The following is a 24,072-nucleotide window of genomic DNA, read 5'->3' as shown; positions in this document are numbered from 1 at the left end:
GGCATTTCCATTCCAACTATTCTGATATTTGAGTCAAGATCGTAGACCTTCTGGGTCCTGTGAGACAGGAAAACTGAAGGAACCCCACAAAAGAGAAAGTTGTTTTTTCCTTTGGTCCTTTTTCTGCTTCTATTCTTGCTAGGATCTGCACCCCCACCTTACACAGGCCTTAATGTACATCCAACTTGTAAAGGTCAAGGAGTTAAAAATTTCTTTGGAGTCTTCCAGCACAACAGATAACATTCAAGGAGTGTCCAGGTAAGGTCATCTTCGGTGTTTTTTAAGACCACTGACTCAAGACAACCTCATGTCCAGACCCCTAGCTCCAGGGCATAAGTGGCTTATGAAGGACACCTGATATTCGTCATTTTGACCAAATCATGGATGCCTAAGAGGACAAGAACACCAGACTACCATACTCAATTAAAACCCCAGATCCCAAGCAAAGATGAGACTCATCCTACATTTTCTTTCTGAGTCTCCTAGATGCTCTGTCTGTATCTGTGTTTGATTTCCATCCTGTGCAAAGCCAAGGGCCCTCTTGGCTGATCCTGTGGGACTTCCTCTGGGCCCTCAGACCCGAAACGCCTTCATCACTTGTCGTCAATGCTGGGGTACTACATAATACTTGCCACAGAAACAAATTCTTTCAATACTAAGTCACCGGCATGGGCTCCTCTGGCCTCTCACTACACCGTAAGAAACTGGCTGGAACTTTGGCAGCAAAATTTTTTGTGACTTTTAATTTTTTACATAATTGCAAACTTCCAAATACTCTAAGAATGATACAAGGAACTGCCACATACATTTTACCCCAGATCCATAACCGCTAACATTTTCTTAGCATGGAAAATCTGACACATTTTAAATTTCTGACCTATGTGTTTTTTTCCTTCTGGAAATGACCTTACATTCTACTAAATCCTGTTAACTTCTCTCATTTTAATGATACTAAATCAATTCAATAACCACAAGGGGATTTGATGGTTTCCTAAAGATACACACTGAGCAAGAATTTACTAGCAAGGTTCCCATCAAACAGTTTTCCTCAGATATTCAGGGACTAACTCCTAAATTACTGAATTCAGAGAGGGAACAGACAGAAAAAAAATTATGGATTAATCAGAGCACATTTCAGTAACTACTGGACCAATTTACCCCCATATGTTGAGTTATTCTAAGTTATTTATTACTCTGGCCATTCTTGCATATTTGATTCACTAATATACCTTTCTCTTGCTTAAAACAAAATTCCAAATACCATACAGTTTTCTTTAACTGCACTGAAATACATCTTTAAGAATTTTAGGGGTAGGATTTCACAATATCCCTAAGTCACTAGATATCCTCTGGTGTTATTTCAAGAACAGGGCTGGAATAAATTTTCTTATCCATTTTTTCTGATGAGAAAATATAAGAAAGTACATAGCAGTGGGAATGAGCCTACTCTAGCACAGTGTGCCACGTGGCTCATTCACCATCCCAGTTCTCACTGTTAAGAGATTTAAAACCTCCCTCTCAGTAACTGCTAGCTGTCCTTCCTGCTTATTGTTCCCACAGAACAGCATAGACCAAATATAATCGTCACCCCACACCCACATTAACGCCCAGCTTCATGCCTCCTACTAATCCTGTGTCAGACAGTCTGCCTTTACCCTTCCAAGGAGGAGTCTGCATCTAGTTTGCCCCAACCCAAGTCTCCATCCTGTTTGGCTCGGTGAATACATAACATCCTGCCAATGGTTAGGCCTAGCCCAATTAGTCCCTTCAGAGAAGATTCTTTTTTTCCATCCATTCTAAACCCTCTTGCTGACCCAGGAACCTACCTCATTCTACATCCTCTGTATAACAGTAAAATTTGTTTTTCTTTTCAATCTCTAATGAGAATTCCAGAGACAGCCCATTAAGCCCCAGTTTCTTGTCAAAGGAACAATTCTAGTTCTCTGATAATCTGCAGAATACAAATTACTAACCCAGGCTGATCACAGGAAATGTTATTTCTCAGTTCTAACATTCAATTCCTCCCACTTAGATATTTTAGTTGGTGCTCTCCTGCTAGCAGGACAATCATTTCAGAGAACTCTTAATGCTGCAATTTGTATATAGTGGCAAAAACACCAAATAAGAGGATGAGATAGTGTAATACAATCATTAAAAAAATTCACTTGGGAGCCCAAGCTGAAGGAGAACAGTATCCTACATTGGGAGAGAGAAAGTGGGGAACTGACTGGAATGGGAGTCAGAGCCCAAAAAGGAAAAGCAGGGCATCCATTCAAGAGGGGAGGCAGTGATAACAGAGATGGGAGACTGGTAATATATAGAAGGATTGATCACTTAGCAAATATATTAAGGACAACGAAAGCCACATTTCTCACAATAAGAGAAGGGGTTTAGAAAACAAGAAAATGAGAATGAGTCCTGTGGTATTAAGACTGGAATTGAATTTAATATTAATTCTTCACTTTCAACATATTTAAAGATATAAATACAGAGGTAAATGTGTAAGTATCCACTACGAAAATCTAGGAGCAACAAACAACATTCTAACAGCAGTAAATATACTAAAGACCCATATCTTGTCTTTTTTTTTTTTTTAATTTTTTTTTTCAACGTTTATTTATTTTTGGGACAGAGAGAGACAGAGCATGAACGGGGGAGGGGCAGAGAGAGAGGGAGACACAGAATCAGAAACAGGCTCCAGGCTCCGAGCCATCAGCCCAGAGCCTGACGCGGGGCTCGAACTCACGGACCACGAGATCGTGACCTGGCCGAAGTCGGACGCTTAACCGGCTGCGCCACCCAGGCGCCCCTTGTCTTCTGAATACTATTTTCCACTAAAAAGAACCAAAGTTCCTTGGAGAAATGACTGATTGATTCCAGGATTGGAGCAAGAAGGTACAAAATAAGCCTGGAACATCTTGTGCCAGAAAGCAAGAAAAATCTCAAGAGTATTTTGTCAAGGGATGTGTCCAAAAAGACACAGAAATCAACCTGAAGAGGCTCTCACTGGCCAAATCTGGAACAATCTGGCCATCAAAATACCTAACAGTAGTAACAGACTATAACAGACTGAATAAAACAGGAAATATGAGTCCATACAGATACAAATTTAATGAATAAGTAAACAGTGTCATGAAGATGGAATAGTTACATAGTTATATATTACTTTCCTACAAAACATTAATTACAAAAGTGACAAGAGTAAGTAACTTTACAGTAATGAAGCCCAACAGACAACACCTCAATTAAAGTCGTCAAAGTGTTCATCATTAGTAATGGGTCAAACTGAAATTGTAGGACATGTGACATGGTACAATGAGAACATCACTTATGTGATACTTCTCCAAACGTAAGATAACCCCAATCAAGAAGAAATAACAGATAAAACCAAAACAAGAGACATTACACTAAATAAATGCCTTATAATCTCCAATAGTGCCAAGTTCACAAAGTTAAGAAAAGAGTGAGGAACTGTTTTAGAAGGAAATACAGAGAATTATGGGGATAGATGCTATATGAGACATCATTGGGATAACTGGAAAACTTGAATGCAGTCTGAGGATTAGATAATAGCAATGTATCAAAATGTTCTTGTTTTCAGAAAACAAACACTAAAATATTTGGAAGTGATAGAGCCTCAGGTTAGCAACTGACATTCAAATGGTTCTGGGGGCGGGGGGGGGGGGGGGATGGAACAACATTATCTGTAACTTTCTCATGAGGCAAAAAAACAAAGAAAACTTATTTAGGAGTCTGGCAAATCTAGTTTCAAAATCAGGTTCAGCCACTTCCAAACTAAACAGCTTTAGACAAGCTGCTTGATCTCTGTAAACCTCGTTTGCTCATTTAAAAGTGGGGACTGGGTGAAGAAATGGATGAAGGAAACATGGATGAAGAAAACATGAATAGACACTTCTCTAAAGAAGACATCCGGATGGCCAACAGGCACATGAAAAGATGCTCAACGTCACTCCTCATTAGGGAAATACAAATCAAAACCACACTCAGATATCACCTCACGCCAGAGTGGCCAAAATGAACAAATCAGGAGACTACAGATGCTGGAGAGGATGTGGAGAAACGGGAACCCTCTTGCACTGTTGGTGAGAATGCAAATTGGTGCAGCCACTCTGGAAAACAGTGTGGAGGTTCCTGAAAAAATGAAAAATAGACCTACCCTATGACCCAGCAATAGCACTGCTAGGAATTTACCCAAGGGATACAGGAGTACTGATGCATAGGGACACTTGTACCCCAATGTTTATAGCAGCACTCTCAACAATAGCCAAATTATGGAAAGAGCCTAAATGTCCATCAACCAATGAATGGATAAAGAAATTGTGGTTTATATACACAATGGAGTACTACGTGGCAATGAGAAAGAATGAAATACGCCCCTTTGTAGCAACATGGATGGAACTGGAGAGTGTGACGCTAAGTGAAATAAGCCATACAGAGAAAGACAGATACCATATGTTTTCACTCTTATGTGGATCCTGAGAAGCTTAACAGAAACCCATGGGGGAGGGGAAGGAAAAAAAAAAAAAAAAAAGAAGTTAGAGTGGGAGAGAGCCAAAGCATAAGAGACTCTTAAAAACTGAGAACAAACTGAGGGTTGATGGGGGGTGGGAGGGAGGGGAGGGTGGGTGATGGGTATTGAGGAGGGCACCTTTTGGGATGAGCACCCAAATTGGTATGGAAACCAATTTGACAATAAACTTCATATATTGAAAAAATAAATAAATAAAAATAAAATAAAATAAAAGTGGGGACTAGGGTGCCTGAGTAGCTCAGTCGGTTAAGTGTCTGACTTTTGGTTTCAGCTTAGGTCATGATCTCGCTTCATGGGTTTGAGCCCCATATCAGGCTCTCCCTCTCTCCCTCTCTCTCTGCCCCTCCCCCAATCATGCTGTCTCTCTCTCAAAAAATAAACTTTAAATAAATAAAATAGGGGGATCAATCTCTAATCTGTGGTGGGAATTAAATGAGATATGTTTATAAAACACCTTTAGCACAATGCCTGGCACTAAGCACGTGCTCACTGACAATTATACTTTCTCTGAAGACAAAATCTGATAATGCTGGATTCCCCCTAAGATACTTGGAAGAGAATCTGCATCTAGCATTTTGCAGACATTTGGTTGTCAACCACAATTACTATTTGTAAAACCTGCTGCTTGCAATTCTGTATCACAGATCCTTGCTCTGTCACTGCTTTTGCATAGAGGGAAAACACAAACGCCAAGCTCCTCTGTCTATGGTTCCCCGTTGTCCACAAACACACAGTCTGGTTTGAGGTTGTACTTTAGGAGACCACACTGCCAGTGACTAATTCACCTCAGCCCACAAGGTACTGGTACTCAGCATCCTACTCTCACCTCCTTAGCAGAGCTGATTTGTCTAAGACAACGCATGCTTATCCGGCCTTCTGAGAGTAGAGTTCTCTTACCTCCAAAGTGAAGAGAAATTAGAGAACTGCAGAGCTGAAAGGCAAAGAGCAACAACTTCAAGACCTGGGAAGGGGCAGAGTAACAATCAGACAAGGACATTCCAGAGGCTTCAGACATCCCTCATACATTGTCCAGGTCAAGAAATGGGTTTGAACTGCTAGCTACTAAATGTTATTCTGTTTTGTTCCCATCTACACGTTAGCGCACACATGTTCTGCCTTCTAGGAGATTGTCCATACACACTAAAACAGTGCTACTCAAAGTACAGCCCATGGACCAGTGATACTCTGCAAAGTATTAATGGCCTGTAATAAGATCAGTAGAAATGTTAAGGGTAAGAATTTTAAAAATGTTGTAGTAACTTGATGGAATAGTTTTGTCTACTAAATATAATTAAAAGCAGGACTTATGGGACACCTGGGTGGCTCAGTCAGTTAAGCATCCAACTCTTGGTTTCAGCTCAGGTCATGATCTCGTGGCTTCGTGGCTTCAAGCCCTACACAGGGCTCTGTGCTGATAGTGCAGAGCCTGCTTGGGATTCTCTCTCTCTCCCCCTCTCTTTCTCTGCCCACCCCCCCCCCACCCCGCTCACATATTCTCTCTCTCAAACTTTTAAAAAATTGGACTTATATTTTATGTCTTTATTGTTGATTTTTTAATCTAGTAATTCAATCTTATTATATTTTATAAAAACCTGGATTGTGACAGGTTGAGGGGAAAAAAGAACTTCTCTTTCACCACAGACAGTTTAGAAAGTAATAACTGAGATTTTCATATCCTAAGTTTGAACACAGTAAACTAACATTTATTAAGCACTTACTACATGTCAGGTACTGTTTGCTTTACACACAATACTTTATTAAATGCTCACAGCAAGCCAAGTCCAATCTCTACCCTAATTTTCCAGATGAGAAAACTAAAGTGCTGAGTACAACTTGGTACAACTTGCTTTAGTACCAGAGTAAATAATATATTTCACTTCTGAACTTAAGTCCTTAACTACTAAGCCATAGAGTATTGAAAAAAATACAAAGTAGGAAAAGAAAATGGTCAACATACTCAGAAATGATAGGAGAAAGAATTCTTGAATGCGTGATGGACCAGGTGGCATTCGACAAACATGGGCATTTTGGCCTAGACGCCATTACATGTAAGAGAGAACGTAACCCACTTTACCTGCCCCAAGTAAATACAGTGGGTGGTCACAAGAACACATACATGTAACAGGGTTTCAATAATGGATGTGGGCCATTGTCAGAAACAAAAGCTGGCTGGCCACCTCTCTCAGGGGCTGTTCAGTCACTGATTTTATACACGCTCTACTTTCTTCTCTCTGCCAGAGCTTCCTCTGCTTCAACCTGTGCATGACCAAAGATGACCCAATGCAAGTTCCCTGACCATCACCAGTTTAAAATTTCCCTTTGCATTTCTCAATGGTTCACATTTCTCTGATGAGCCACACAGGTCAGAGGTTAAAGACTGGCTACCTCATGAATCAGGCACCCCTTCTAGTCAATGGTGGTCAAATGACACAGAACCTGGGTGAATCCACTTACAGTAGCTAGGGGTGAAGAAATATAAAGTCCATTATTTCTTCTATATTACCTAATCTTTGAAAAGATGGTAATCGTCTATAAGGTCTGAAGAAAGATTTAGACATAAGGGATTGTTTTCATTTTGCAAGACTTGAGGAGGAAGATTTAAAAAAAGTTGTTAAAAAAAAAAAGAGGAATGGAACAGAAGGTAAAACAGAATTACAACAGAAAAAAATAAGATGTACAAAGAAGATTTTAAAATTTTATAAAAATGTTTATGTGGGGTAGGGGGGTGGGGACACACACAGGGGAGGGACAGAGAGAGAGGGAGACTGAATCTGAAGCAGGCTCCAGGCTCTGAGCTGTCAATGCAGAGCCTGATGCGGGGCTCGAACCCACAAACTGTGAGATCATGACCTAAGCCAAGGTCAAACGCTTAACCAACTGAGCCACCCAGGAGCCCCAGATGTAGAAAAAAGTCTAATATATGAAACACTGGTCAAAACCAAAACCAGTAGACAATTCTTCAACAAAAGTAGCATTAGTAAGATATCAGACATCGTAATTGAGACCCCAACATAGTACTGGAAAGCAGAGAAAATATGCATGTATATATGTCCACCTTATGTACTGTATATTACTGGATTAATCCTGTTGCAGTATGAAAGAGTACTATACCCAATAGAGAAAGCCTGGATTAGAAACATTTGACACCTAGATCAATAGAACAATGTTAAGTTCTAGGCTCAGAGGGAAGCAGAAAAATAAATACATACATACATACATACATACATACATACATACATACATACATACATACATACATACATAAAGGGACTGGAGAAGGCTTCCACATTCCACAGACCAGAAACCTTCACAGGAGAAGCTTGTTATTATTGCTGGTGAAAAAGGGGGGGGGGGGGAACCTAAGAACTAGAAAGCACCCATGACCTTAATTTTTAAAAAGAGGAGGTAAGGGGGCTCTCAGGACAGATCATCATTTAACATGGAAATCAGTAAAAACTTTAGTAAGAGTAGTTTCTGTGGCTAAAATGCATAACAAATAAGTGAATATGGCAGCCTTTTCTAAACTTCTCAACAATGGGAAGGTACACACATCAGAAGGTAGCTACAAGGTTCTGGGCTGATTGTTTGAGTATCAGCAGTGTGGTACACACAAAAAGGATATAACTCATGGAGAGTGAGCGAGCAGTTCCACAAAAGGGACGAAGCTGCCATGCTCAAGCAAATGTCCTGATGGCCCTTCCCATCACTTCTGTTGGGAGTGGAAGGCTGTGTGTATGTATGTGTGCTGGCAACAGAGATCTGAAATGTCTGTCACACTAAACATTTGACCCACAAGGGTATAACACCTGGGGGGTTTCAAGGTTCGCTACATGTTATCAATTATTTGGTAAGTATGAATTCGAATTGTGCTGTAGGACAGCTGTGCAGGCATGAGCTACTTGGCTCATCAGTAAACCCAAGCAGATCAGCTCAGTGTGGTTTTACAGTTTTTATTTAACCCAGGGTCTCAAATAATTCTCACAACTGGGGAAGGCAGGGTATTATCACCCACATACTATAGCTAAGAAATCAAAGAAAAAGATACACTACACTGGTATCTTGAAGGTTTCGGAACACATCTCCCACAAATTTCAAATTTTTGATGTTAATGATTATCTCGCCAACTAGACTTTGAGAGTAGGGACTACATATGCACTTCTCCCTACAGTGCTTAATGTAAAGCAATAAAGATAGCAGATACTCAAGAAAAATATCTTATGGATAAATGTAATTTATTTACTTATAACACTTCTTTTCAAGTTTCAGACACCCCGGCTTTAAGTGTTCTCTTTAGAAGGAAACAGTCCAAGTTTAAATCAGAAGCCTGAAGAACTTACCTCTACTTGGTCAATTTAATTCTAGGTCTGGAAGGTAAAATTTATCCCAATTTAATGTAAAGATTTTCAAAGTACAGATAAAACCAAGAAGCCTAGCTCCAGAAAACACTGATTTATATAAAGCAAGAACCACAAAGACAGCGTCTTTTAAGTAAGGTCTAACAGCATTCACATCAAATTCTTACAAAGCCAACTACTTATATATGACAAGTTCTGCAAAATCATTACCATTTCTATCGATAATGTGCATCTGTATTTTTCAAACTGACATGGTGAAATACCACCATAACCAACAGAAAACACATGGTTGTGTTAACTGCTTAAAACCATTTTTAAGTAAAAATCGGTTTTTAACCTTGTGCATGTAACAGAAGCAGGACAGAATTCACAGATTTGAAGCCATCTATAGGATTCCATACTAACTTTTCTACCTTGATGAAGTCAAGCTAAGTGTTTGCAGGAAACCATCACTACTGTGGAGAAACTACACTAATAACATTGAAACCTTTTCTGTTGCTGCACATTAATGTCACAAAGCTAGACTGAAGCTTGATTTATGGATCACTGTATACTGTGTTAGGTTGTATGTGGCATTATTTTGGTTACAACTGCAACACAAAAGCAAAGACCTGCATTTAAGAGAATTCCAATGAAGGGACGCCTGGGTGGCTCAGTTGGTTGGGCGTCCAATGTTGGCTCAGGTCATGATCTCACAGTCCATGAGTTCGAGCCCTATGTCAGGCTTTGTGCTGACATTTCAGAGCCTGGAGCCTGCTTCGGAATCTGTGACTCCCTCTCTCTCTGCCCCTCCCCCACTTATGCTCTGTCTCTCAAAAAATGAACGTTAAAAAAAATTTTTTTAATAAAATAAAATAAACAATCTGGACTTCAAACAGTTTAGTTTTAAAAAAGAGAGAGAGAATTCCAATGAAATGGACTGCCAAAAACACACCACACCTCAGCACTCCCTATCCCATTTCTACTCACCATAGACTTAGCTCTTGAGCTCTTCATCAAGCGATACATTCAATATTACAAATGGGTACTGAACCTGAAGATGACTGGTGCTGAAACCTGTGGCAGGATTTGGGCTCCTTTAGCCCTTTTTGTAAGTTATGCTAAGACTCCACTTGGCAGATAAAATTAATAAGGACTAACCATCTTAAAGCTTGGCAAAGACCTGAAGCAAACTTAGGAGAGAAATTTTACCCCAAGTTTACCCTCATGAATGGTGAGATCATGATCTGAACCAAAATCAAGAGCCAGACGCTTAACCAACTACACCACCCAGGCGCCCTGGAACTGATGTACATTTATCCAAAATTTTATTGTTAGAACCATGTCAGTTCAGTTTCTTCCTAAATAAAAATCAAATCAAGTGCTCAGTATCTTGGATCAAACACTTGGCTTCCAAGATTAACTAGTGATGACAGTGGTATAGCATTATAAAAATAACCTCCTTTCCATATAAAATGGCTTAGAGTACATCTAAAGCAATTTTTAACCTTATTTTTATACTAAAAATTTATATACCTAAATAGACATAAAGAATAAAGACAAGTATCAAAATATTTTATGGCTAATTTTCTGTCCACATTGATATTATAAATTCTTCTCCCCAGAAAAAAAAAAAAATCAAAATTTAATTCTGCTTTCTATCACAGTGATCTGGTCCAATCTTCCTATTTGAATTATGTACAAGATTTTTGGACTAAATATAGAGAAGCAAATTATAGACTGTAAACACCCTATATGTCACATACACAGCATATCTGAGTTTTCTCCAAAGGCATATGAATAAATTATTCCACTAGGAATATTTACCAGTGTGCTGCCTTTCCTCATAATTTCAGTCTAGGTCTGAAATGCAGCTAACATATGAAAGCAAATACAAGTTTCCTAGAATACATCACATTTCTTTGACAACTAGAAGGTAGAATTCTACCACATTACTTATGGAGAAACTAACCGTCAACTCTTTTTTCATTATATTTGGGTTTTTTTCTCCCAACTTTATTACGGTCTAATTGATAAGTAAAAAATGTGCATATTAAGGCGTTACAAGATGATGGTTTGATGTATGTACACATTGTGAAATGACTGCCACAATGAAGCTAATTAACACACCACCTCACATAGTTACCACTTTTTGTATGTGGTAAGAACATTTAAGATCTATTCTCTCAACAAATTCAAATATAAATACAGTATTAACTGTAGACACCATACTGTACAGTAGATCCCCAGAATTTATTCCTAACTGAAAGCTTGTACCCTTTGACCAATATCTCCTAATTCCTTCACTCCTCAACCACCTTCTGTGAGTTTGACTTTTTTATATTCTGTATGTAAGTGAGATCACATAGTATTCGCATGTCTCTGTCTGGCTTATTTCACTTAGCATAATGTCCTTCAGATTCATCTATATTTTGACAAATGACAGGTTTCCTTCTTTTTTTTTTTTTTTTTGACTGAGTAAAATTCCTGTGGGGGAGGGTAGATATTTTCTTTATCTGTTCACCCATTGACAGACCCTTACATATTTCCTTATCTTAGCTATTGTGAATACTACTACAATGAACATGGGAATGCAGGTTATCTCAGGCACTGATTTATGTCCTTTGGATACATACCCAGTAGTGAAAAAGCTGGACCATATGTAGTTCTTTTTTAAATCTTTTAAGGAACCTCCTGAGTATCTTCCATTATTTAACTGCAAAATTCACATTCCCACCAACACTGTACAAGGGTTCCTTTTCCTCCACATCTTCACTAACACTCATTTTATTCTGTCTTTTTGATAACAGCCAATCTGACAGGTAGGAGGTGATATCTCATTGTGATTTTGATTAGCACTGACCTAATGATTAGTGATACTGAGTACCTTTTCAAATACCTGTTGGCCATTTGTATGTTTTCTTTGGAAAAACGTTTGCCTGTTTTTAGTTTGGTTCTTTCTGCTACTGGGTTATAGGAGTTCCTTACACACTTTGGATATTACCACCTTATCAGAGATATGGTTTGCAAATATTTTTTTCCCCATTTCATAGACTGCCCTTTTACTGATGGTTTCTTTTGCTATGCAGAACATTTTAGTTTAACATAGTCACACTTGTTTATTTTTGCTTTTGTTGCCTGTGCTCTTGGTGTCATATCCAAAAAAACCACTGCTAAGACCCATGTCTAGGAGCTTGTTCCCTATGTTTTCTTCTAGGAGTTGTAAAGTTTCAGGTCTTATAGTTAAGTCTATAATCTATTTTGAGTTAATTTTTGTGTATGGTGTGAAATTTGCATGTGGCTCTCCAATTTTACCAAAACCATTTACTGAAGAGACTATCCTTTTCTTATTGTATATTCTTGGCACACTTGCAAAGATTAGTTGACTGTATGAGCATGAGTTTATTTCTGAACACACTATTCCTTTCCTTTAGTCTACTGTGGCTGTTTGTATGCTGTTACGATACTGTTTTGATTATTACAGTTTTGTAACGTAATTTGATATCAGGAATTGTGATGTCTCCAGCTTTGTTCTTTCTCAAGACTGCTTTGGCTATTTGGGGGGTCTTCTGTGATTCCACACAAATTTTAGATTTTTTTTAATGTGAAAAATGCCACTGGAACTTTGACAGGGATTGCACTCAATCTGTAGACCGTTTTGGGTAGTCGGAACATTTGAACAAGATTCTTTCAATTAATGAAAATAGGATATCTTTTCAGTTATGTGTCTTCAATGTCTTACGAGTTATGTTTTTTTTTTAATGTTTATTCATTTTGAGAGAGAGAGAGAGAGAGAGAGAAGCAGAGAGAGGGGGAGAGAATCCCAAGCAGGCTCTGCACTCAGAAATGGTGAGATTATGGGGCGCCTGGGTGGCTTGGTCGGTTAAGCGTCCGACCTCGGCTCAGGGCTCAGGTCTGTGAGTTCGAGCCCGACATCAGGCTCTGTGCTGACAGCTCGGAGCCTGGAGCCTGTTTCGGATTCTGTGTCTCCCCCTCTCTCTGCCCCTCCCCTGTTCATGCTCTGTCTCTCTCTGCCTCAAAAATAAATAAACATTAAAAAGAAAAAGAAAAAGAAAAAGAAAAAGAAAAAGAAAAAGAAAAAGAAAAAGAAAAAGAAAAAGAAAAAGAAAAAGAAAAAGAAATGGTGAGATGATGACTTGAGCAGAAATCAAGAGTAGAACACTTAACCTGCTGAGCCATCCAGGTGCCCCAGGAGTTTTCAGTTCCTTATGTGTTTATTTTAAATCTATGGAACAATTCTTCCACACCACCCTCTAGTTTTAAGATACTACAAATTTTCTGCTTGAATAAAAACCAAATCTAGACATTAGCATTTTTATCAATGTTTTATTACTACTGTGTCTAATTAGAAAGTTACATGTGTAAAGGTTTATAGTTTACTAAGTACCTTGCAGATTTATTTGATCCTTAAAATTCCCTGCAGGACAGGTTATCACCACGCTCATCAAGCAAAAGAGCAAATGGAGACTCAGAAAAATTGATGTCATTTGCCCAAGGTCACACAACAAATAAAAGGAGAGTTAGAACTCAATGAAAAAACTTTTGATGTTAAATCCCGAGCATTTGATCAAGGATATAATAAGACGCAATGAAATATTTCTACTAGAATTGTCAACTGAAAGGAAAATAATTCATAATCTTCCAGGATAACAGACAACTTGTGTTTTTCCTAATAGAGGGGAAACTTGCTTAATAGGTCACTCAAAGACTGTTAGGACTGAATCACCCAAACACAGTAAACTGTTCTGACCTCTCCGGAATAAAAAGGCAGCAAAAGAACAAGTGGCCAGGAAAGGAAGTCATGAAAGCCATGGGCCATTTCATTTTCTTGAAATGAATACATTTTGTTTCATAGTACCCCTAAAATTCAGAAAGTTGTGCAGACTATCACAGGTTTATTTTAAGGACCTCTATGATGGGAAACTCCACAATCATCAGTCCACTCCCAACAATACTCATAATCATGAAGAACCAACTGTCCATATCCGCAATCACTTCCTCCTACCTTCTCACTTTTTCTATCTTATAATCTCACTTCCACATCTACCACTCTTAATGAGAACCACTCTAAATCCAAATTCTTCACTAGGATGTGGGTGGTCTCAATGAAATTTATGAACCTGCTAAAAAATGTGTGCCAAACTATGAAGACATGTACCTTCTCCTGAGAACTGAATCCACAGTTCTCATCAAATTTTCAGAAGTATGTGACTACAAAAGAATAAACATTGCTAAAGTCACATATACACTGTCATTCAATTTGACAGTCATTACTCATTTTTCTCTACCTCACTTGATACCACTTATTATCCAAATCTGAAATCCTAAAATACATCCTTTCTATAATCTATATCACAAGTGTCATCCAGTGTCTGGTGGCACTTACTGCTATGACCTCTGTGATTTATTTCCTTTCATCTTCCTCCACTAAGAATCAAAGCATCCCTTTATTCACTCCACTAAGTTAGTGGTTGTCAAAGTGTGATCTCCAAACCAGCAGCAGTAGCAGCATGACCCGGTAATCAGTCAGACATGCAAACCACTCCAGCCCCACACCATGCCCACTAAACCAGAAACTCTGGAGGATGGGGCCCTGCAATATGTGTCTTAAAGGCCCTTCCAGGTGCATGTTCAAGTTTGAGACCTATAAGCTGAGCACAATAACCTTCAACTCCATTATTCTGTCTTTCAAATATTTAGTGAACAGTAGCTGTATATAAGAACCTCATCTTAATATGGCAGCTTCTCAAAACAGACTTTAGACCTTTCACACATTCCCAATTTCTGAAATGCTTATAGAAAATATGCAGTCCCTTCATTACCTCAAATTTAGTCCAAAATCAAAGTCATTGACATTCCCCTCCCCCAAATACAAACACGCAAAACACAAGATTTTCCTATTCTGTTCAGTGCATTTACATACATATTTATCTTTTCCTCTTTTTCTACATATGAATCTCAACAAGGATTCCCACATTCTTTTATCCCAACATAATTTAGAATTTACTCCTTGATCTCTATTCCCACATTACCATCCAGATCTGGGGCTTTACCGTATTTGCTGCACAGGTCTAACCAGTAACTTCCCCCAGAGTTAAGTGGCAGAAATGAGAAATAAACCCAGAGGCTATCTGACCCCAGAGTTCAAGCTCTCACTTATAAGCTACACAGTTGACCCTTGAACAACAGGGGGGTTCAAAACACCAACCCCCCCACACACACACACAGTCAAATATCCATGCATAACTTCTGCCTCCTCAAAAACCTTACTAATAGCTTACTGTTGACCAGAAGACTTAACAATAGCATGAAGTCTATTAACACATACTTTGTATGTTATACTATATATATATGTATATACTATATACTATATTCTTACAATGACTTAAACCAGAGAAAAGAAAATGCTATTAAGAAACTCATAAGTAAGAGAAAAATACATTTACAGTTCTGCACTATAAAAAACTGGCATAGGAGCACCTGGGTGGCTCAGTTGGTTAAGCATCCGACTTCGGCTCAGGTCACGATCTCGCGGTCCGTGAGTTCGAGCCCCGTGTTGGGCTCTGTGCTGACTGCTCAGAGCCTGGAGCCTGTTTCAGATTCTGTGTCTCCCTCTCTCTCTGACCCTCCCCTGTTCATGCTCTGTCTCTGTCTCAAAAATAAATAAATGTTAAAAAAAATTTTTTTTTAAATAAAAAACTGGCATATAAGTGGACCCATGCAGTTCAAATCTGTGTTGCTCAAGGGTCAACTGTTATTATGGAGGAACTGAGAACCACAGATTTTTCATCACAAACAATGTAACAAGACCACTGTCTTTAAAAGAAAAAAGGCAACCTAGAATTCTACACTCAATGAAAATATCTTTAAAACAAAAACTAAAGACTTTTTCAGGGTGCCTGGGTGGCTCAGTCGGTTGGACATCTGACTTTGACTCAGGTCATGATCTTATGGTTTGTGGGTTTGAGCCCCACACCAGGTTCTGTGCTGTGCTGACAGCTCGGATCCTGGAGCCTGCTTCAGATTCTGTGTCTCCCTCTCTCTCTGCCCGTCATCTGCTCGCATGTTCTCTCTCAAAAGTAAATAAACATTCAAAAAAAAATTTTAATAAAGACTTTTTCAAAGTTACAAAAACAGAAGAATTCATCACCAGTAAGAAATATTAAAGTACATCCTTTGGACAGAATGAAAGTGATACCATATGGAAATATGGATCTATATAAAAGAATGTCAAAAGTAGCAGTAAGTTATTACACTGATAAACATAAGATTTTTCTTAATTCTGTTTAAAAGACAACTATTGAAATAAAAATAGTAATAATGCAGTAAAAATTTTACAAAACATGCAAAAGTAAAATGTATGACAGCAGCACAAAGGTAGGGAAGGAAGAAAAGCACACTATTACAAGGTTTTTATACTGCATGTGAAGTAATCTAGTACATAACACGAACACAGATTATGAGAAGTTAAAAATGTGTATGACACACACTAAGGTAAGCACTAAAACAAAAGTATATCAACAAAAAACATACAATAGTATCATTAAAAATGTTCAATTAATCCAAAAGAAAGCAGGAAAAAATAATAAATGGCATAAATAGGAAACATATATCAAAATAATATTTAATTCACATTAAATATGATAGATTTAAACCTAACATACTAATAATTACACTAAATGTAAATGGTCTAAACACCCCAAATTAAAAGATAGAGATTGTCTAAACAGATTGAGAGACATCCCCAACTATATACTTCCTACAAGAAATGCATTTAAATATAAAGACAGATAGAATAAAAGTAAAGAATGGAAAAAGACGTATCATGCTTACACTAAGCTACAGAAAGTAGCTAAATTAATCTCAAAGCAGACTTCAGAATAACTACATCTAGAATATACTCATTTCAAAATGATAAAGTGATCAATTCATAAATACGAAAAAATCCTACACATCTATGCATTTCACATAGCTTCAAAACCCACAAAGCAACCCATGATAGAACTATAAGAAAAACAACAGAAAAATCCACATTTATAGTCAGATATTTCAATAACCCTCTCTCAGTAACTGATAGAACAAGTAGGCCAAATGTCAGCAAAGACACAGACTTGAACAACAATATCAATCAACTTGACCTAACTGACATTTAGAGAACACACCACACAACATCAGCAAATTGAGGGTGCCTGGGTGACAAAGTCAGTTAAGCATCTGACTCTTGGTTTCAGCTGAGGTCCTGTTCTCACACTTCCTAAGTTCTAGCCCTGCACTGGGGTCTGCAGGGACAGTGCAGAGTCTGCTTGGGATTCTCTCACTCTGCACTTTCCCACCTGCCTCTCTCCCTCTCTCTCAATATAAATTTTAAAAAATTAAAAATAAAAAATTTTTTAATGAAATTTAAAAATCTTAGAAGTAAATTTAAAAATTAAAAATAAATTTTAAAAATTAAGAATAAAAAAAAAAACAGCAGCAGATGTGCATTCTTTTTAGGTGCAAACAAAACATTTACCAAGACAGATAATATTTGGAGCCACAAAACAAGTCTCATTAAGTATAAAAGGACTGAAATCATACAAAATATATTTTCTCGATACAATAAAATTAAAATAGGAATAATATAAATATCTCTGGAAAATACCCAAAGAAGGAAAAAATAAAGGAAATATGAAACACCATTATATACTAAAAGGCCCCAAAGATCATAATATTTATATACCCATAATAACATAAATACTCAATAATTATTTAACCAAAAATTGCACTACAAATATATTTGCAGGAAGGATAGTACAGGATAGTATAAGAATACAAACATTTTATACATCATAACAAAAAGTAAAAAATGTGTAAAAGTGACAAATCAAGTAGGAGCATAAATATGAAGAGTATGAATTTAGAAGAAACAGCAGAAAGAATTTAAAGTAGTTGCTTCTGGGAAAAACTGGAGGGAGGAGGGAGGAAAGGAGGAGCATTTTGCTACCTGTAGTAATTTAACTATTTCAACAATATGCATGTAGTACAGTACTTTGACAAAGAAATACTTAAAAAAAATTTTAATGTTTATTTATTTTTGAGAGAGAGAGACAGAGCATGAGCAGGGAAGAAGCAGAGAGGGGGACACAGAATCTGAAGCAGGCTCTGAGCTGTCAGCACAGAGCCTGACATAGGGCTCGAACTCACAAACTGTAAGATCATGACCTGAGCCAAAGTCGGACACTTTACCAACTGAGCCACCCAACCGCCCCAGGAAATACTTTTAAAAGACATTTCATCTACATTATCTCATTTGATTCCTAGTGAGGAAGGAGGTATAATGACTCCCATTAGACAAATGAGTTAAGTGATACTCCAGGTTACACCACTTGCTCAAAGTCAAAGCCACTACAACTTTTCTTTGATAATTACATACACAATACTTGTCATGGCATCATTTAAACAAATAATAAGCAGAGAAAAAAACTGTTCATTTTTCATTTTAATTTATTACTTCTATACATATTTTTAGTTTTTATTCTCCTCTAATGAAGAGGACTAATTTATTGGCTGCACAGAACAAGAAGGAATATGCTCACTTAACCTCCCATTAATAACAGATTTTTAAAAGAAATCTGAACAGAGGTGGATTCTTGGCAAATGAGGACAAAATTGTAGTCAAACTCCAAGATTAAATATTTCTTTAAGACCTGTAACTCTTAATCACTACTTTTAACTATGGTAAAATACACATAACATTAAATTTACCATTTCAACCATTTTTAAGTAACACTTCAGTAGCATTATGTACATTCACACCCTTGTGCAACTATCCCCACCATCCATCTCCAGAACTTCCCCCATTCTCCCTTCCCTCCAGCGCCTGGCAACCACCATTCTACTTTTTTGTCTTTATGAATTTGACCACTCTGGGTACTCTAAATAAATGGCACCATAGTTTATTGTCCTTTTGATGCTGGCTTATTTCTCTTAGCAATTATGGTTGCAATCTATGTTGTAGCAAAACTTTTTAAAATTCGTGTCCAAAGCAGTGAAAAACAATTCCTTGATAATGCTGTAAGAAATTAAAGCACCAGTGAATTTAAGAGATACCAGTTAAGAAAAATTGTTTCCATCTCCCTTAACCATGATCAAGGCACAAAAGAATAAAAAGAATATGTCATAATTTTAAACTACTGAAAAAGGATATCTTGGTACTTTATAACGTACACAAAGGAAGGGGGAAAAAAACCTACTTTTGTTTTTGAAAAATCCAAACAATTCCTTTTCCTCTAAGGTTGGTGCTCTTTTGTATTGTGCAGCAAAGGTCTATAAGGAAGGGCCTCTGTGAATGCAGACTGGGTCTCTGCTTTCTATTTTAAGGGTGGGGTCACACAAAAGACAAAAGCACTAACAATGTTAGGTGTTCACAAAATACTGAGTCATGGTAAATATCTTATAAATCAGAAGCGAAATAGCCTCCATTCAGTCACACAGAGCTCAAAGAGGAAATACATGAAACTTGACCTTTACAATATACTTTGAAAAGGTTCTCCTGGCTCTAGTTTTAAAAAACAAGCTTATTGTGTACCTTTACATTCCCCTCCATTCTCTTTAAATCTCTGCCCTGAATACCTGCATTTATTTCCATCTAAAACTCAAAAAGAGGTCCCAAAAAGTCTTTCAATGAAGACACTAAAGAGACAAATTACACCAGCTCTTTGAGATATCAAAAACATCACTCTGATATTAGGGTGAGGCTGGTTTTGTAAATTTTGATTTATGATGCAACTAGAGTCACCCAGAAAATTTTAATAAATAATAAGGACTGATTACTAGTAGTGCCTTAAGTATCCAGGTGCCTGACAAGCATTTAAGCAAGAGCTGTGCTTTTCGTAGGTTTGGAATATTAACACTAAAAAAGAAAAAATGTCCACTTAAAACAAAGTCAGGTATTTTCTATAACAACTATATAAAAAACTATATAAAAAAGTGTTTTAGGCAAGACATTCATTTTTCCTTTATGAAGACTATTCCACTTGGTATGCCCAAGAGTTAAGTGATTACCACTTCTAAATTTTTTTTTTAATGTTTATTTATTTTTGAGAGAGACAGAGACAGAGACAGAGCTTGAGCAGGGGAGGGGCAGAGAGAGAGGGAGACACAGAATCCGAAGCTGTCAGCACAGAGCCTGACGCGGGGCTCGAACCCATGGACCGTGAGATCATGACCTGAGCTGAAGTCAGATGCCCAACTGACTGAGCCACCCAGGCGCCCCAAGTGATTACCACTTCTAACATAAGACTATGTCAATGATGTTCCAATGCAAAATGTCCCATTGTCCAAAATTATCTGATTCACTTGCTATTTTTCTATATGCTATATAGTTTCATGAAACCTCTCGATAGCCAAAATATTAAGTATCTAAGTTTTTAAATTGCTACATAAGGTACAAGTGGCACCATCTCTGTGTGCCACCCACTGGAGATAAAACACAAGACTTCACTCATACCCAAAGAAAAATGAATTTATTGCTTTTGACGTTCCCTTCAATAAAGACAAATTATAGTCTGAGGGAAGCATACAAAGTTTTTTCTCTCCTCTTTTTTAAGCCCCTCCTCCTTCAGGGCCTTTTAAACTTTTTGAGAGAATTTTGTCTGTTTGTGGTATGTTATACAACCAGACTACTCGATAGAAGGACACCATAAAAAAAGTCCATTCCCAAACAGCATATATCGTGGGACATGAAACTTTTTATCTTGGGTTGAAAAATGGTGGGGGGTTATAATAAAAAAGACTTTTGGTCACATTCAGGGGGATTTCTTTAAGGCACTAACGATGTAGAAAACATTTTAAGACATTTTAGTAATTCTATAATTGCTATATGAGAATAAAACCTCACATATAATGCAAGCCTCTTATTTGAGAAAAATTTTAGGAAAAAAAAGTTGTAATCAATGTATCTTTAGAAAAGAGGCAGTTGAGTGGCTCAGTCGGTTCAGTGTCCAACTCCTGATTTCGACTCATGTCATGCATGATCTCACAGTTTGTGAAACAGAGGCCCAAGTCAGGCAGAGCCTGCTTGGGATCTTCTCTCTCCCTCTCTCAGTCCCTTTCCCCCCATCAAAATAAATAAACTTTAAAATAAATTATATAAGGTTGTCAACTGTATACCAACTCTACAGAACAATGAATAAACTTAAGAAACTACAAAACTTAATCAGCAAATGAATGAACAGATAGTAAACAGAAAAACACATAGGATGTCTTAGGAGTACCCATAAATAAGTGTTATTGCCACTTTGTTATAGATTGCTTTCTAGTCCCAACTTCAAGATTACTAACATAGCATAGTTACATTGGAAGAGAAAGGGAATTATGAAAGACAGACATAAAAGATGAAAAAAAAAAAAAAAACAACCCAGTTTACCCCTACCACATCACTTAACTTGAAACTCACTAATTCAGCAGACATTTGGAATAAGCATCAGTGTTAGAAAAGCTCTAAGATTCCTTCCAAATATCCTATGATTACCATCTCCTAATACCACAATTAATGGGATTCAACACTTCTAGACTTCCTAAAAACAATGTTACAAAACACAATGTACACTGAGTAACTGAATGCACATAGAAGTAATGAACAATCTGATTTAGCTTTTGACTACCATTAGAAGGTTAGGACCTGTGCTTAAAAACTTTTTCAAAGAGGCTTTTTGACATTAATTTTTTTTTAATTTTTTTTAAACGTTTATTTATTTTTGAGACAGAAAGAGACACAGCATGAACAGGGGAGGGGCAGAGAGAGAGGGAGACACAGAATCGGAAGCAAACTCCAGGCTCTGAGCCATCGGCCCAGAGCCCGATGCGGGGCTCGAACTCGCGGACCGCGAGATCGTGACCTGAGCTGAAGTCGGGCGCTCAACCGACTGAGCCACCCAGGCGCCCCTTGACATTAATTTTTGATTCAAGTATGGAAATTAACAGCTACTAGATCTTAAACCATATGAGTCAAAAAAAACACCATTGTCACTCTGTGCAAAACTGGCAAATTCAGTGATTTCTGAAGATGTTGAATATTTTCAAAGTTCTTCTTGGCTTGTTCAGCCATAGATTAGAATGTTAAGGAGAAGATAGCAGCAGATTTAAGCCTTAATTATCTTTACTCAGAAAACTGTTTGAACTTAAAATATTATCCATATGGGTGTTAATCTTCCAAACTAAGGTATGGGACATTTAATAATATTATGACTGTCTCCTCAAACCATCAATATAGTTTGCAAGACTTTCATAGGACAGTGATAGAAATGCATAGGTTTCATTTAATTAAGTCCAATTAAACTAGCTAGCTTCCTCTGGTACAGAGCTCATTTTTCCAGAAACAGCTTTTTTCAACAGGGCACACCTACATACTTTTTAATTGTTTCACAGAAATGAAACAATTAATATAGGTTAATATATGTATATAGGTTACATAGGTTATATAGGTTATAGGTTATATAGGTTAATAAATGTTATAATATAGGTTATATAGGTTAATAAATGTTATAATGTTTCTAAAGTCATTACCGAGTCTTTATACAACTTTCTTCTTGCTGTCTTTATTTCAAAGCTTTTGACAAAATCCTACTGTCTACTTCATAGTAAGTCCTATGGAAATCAAGAAAACACAAGCAACGTCATGCTTTACTTGTATCATTGTTGAGTTCTAGAGTTTATTTGGCATTTCAACTAAAAACGGAACTCTATCAACTGTAGTATAGGTACAAATACAATACTGGAACCAACTCACATGTGGTGTCTCCCTATGCTGTGAATAAGTAAACTGTCTGCCTATGAAGATCTATGCAAAGACATCTGTCCTTTAAATGTTTGATAAAAGTAGAAGCGCCTGGGTGTGGCTCAGGAGGTTAAGTGTCTGACTTGGGCCCAGGTCATGAGCTCACGGTTCCTGAGTTCAATTTAAATTCGAAATGTCTGATGAAAGTGCTACTAAAATTCTAAATAGTTTTAAGTCACTGATGGCTCAAAATTCTATTATCATATGAAAATAAAATAATATCCACACACTGTGGCAAAATCTTACACTTCTCTCATCATTTTCAAGTATCTTTCAAGTATCTACTATATTGAAAATTTGGCTTCACATATTAGAAAAATAAAGAGGCTAATAACATACCTATGGTTTTATATGCCCTCACCTTCCTCAACATGAACAGTTCAAACTTCAGAAACTGCAGCAGGCACTAGATAATTACTCAGGAATTTAGAGAGTTTTGCTAATGCAGGTCTCAAACATTAAGAAAAAAAGTATCAAATGACAATCTTTTAAATTTATTTAATCTATGAGGAAATTTATAAAACCGTATTTTGTGGAGGTAAATCTTTACCCTTCTTTCCCCCAAAAAGTGCTGATCTTTAGTAATGACTCTTCTTTTTAGTCAAAGAGTTAAAACCATCTCTTTTACTCCCAAATGAGTGTCAGTCCTACTCAGAGGTGCCATGTTTTATTTAAAACACACTCTTTCTCAGTAACCACTTTGTTCTAATTGGCAAGGCAAAGCCAGGTCCCTAAAGCACATAGCTCGTTACATTCAGTTTGGATTACAAAAACACACGATGAAACAAACTGCATCGAAATGTACAAATTAACGGCACCGGAATATGGGACAGGGAGGTGGAATTAGATTGTAATATGGAACAAAACCCACAGGGAGGCCGAGGAACAAATCACTAGTGTCTCTATAAACTATACAAGGTTTCCAAATGAGCAAATACATAGGCAGAGGACAGGCTTTTCCATAACTCAACCAAATTGCTAAATATGGATACAACAAAACAAGACTTTTTCTTTTCACTATTATGCATACATGTTTGAGACAATGGGAATACCAAGAAGGTTTTAACAAATGAAACCTGCAGGATGCACTGTCCAAATATGAAACTCATCTTTGCTTTCACACTGACAACGGGCAAACAGCCCTGCAATTAAATCACACCTCCAAACATTTTTTAAAAAATCTTCTGAGAAGCTAAACACAGGAGACTAAATTAGAAATGGTGCTTCACTATGCAGCTTAGAGAGCAAGGTTAATGAGCTACAAGTTTTAAGAACAAGAAAAAGAAAGATGTTACAAAATGAAGATCCCGCCACCAAAACAGAAAATGCAGTAGACAACTCATCCCCCC

At 37.4% G+C, this 24,072-nt stretch overlaps 1 protein-coding gene across 5 annotated transcripts in view; it reads right to left on the bottom strand.

Annotated features, from left to right (window-relative positions):
* ZFAND3 (zinc finger AN1-type containing 3) overlaps window positions 1–24,072 on the bottom strand; it is a 324,282-nt gene that overhangs the window by 177,114 nt on the left and 123,096 nt on the right. Inside the window, exon 1 of one of the 5 annotated variants that reach the window (XM_023253935.2) lies at window positions 5,450–5,871. The exons of the other annotated variants lie outside the window; for them this stretch is intronic. Coding sequence (XP_023109703.1) covers window positions 5,450–5,567 — 118 coding nt within the window. The 5' untranslated portion in view covers window positions 5,568–5,871. Of the gene's footprint in view, window positions 1–5,449; window positions 5,872–24,072 lie in introns of those variants that run through there. 5 annotated transcript variants of the gene reach the window in all.

Source organism: Felis catus, chromosome B2, assembly GCF_018350175.1.
Source record: "Felis catus isolate Fca126 chromosome B2, F.catus_Fca126_mat1.0, whole genome shotgun sequence".
Classification (NCBI taxonomy): domain Eukaryota; kingdom Metazoa; phylum Chordata; class Mammalia; order Carnivora; family Felidae; genus Felis; species Felis catus.
The sequence above is the reverse complement of the archived record's forward strand: the minus strand, read 5'-3'. Positions and strand labels throughout refer to the sequence as shown.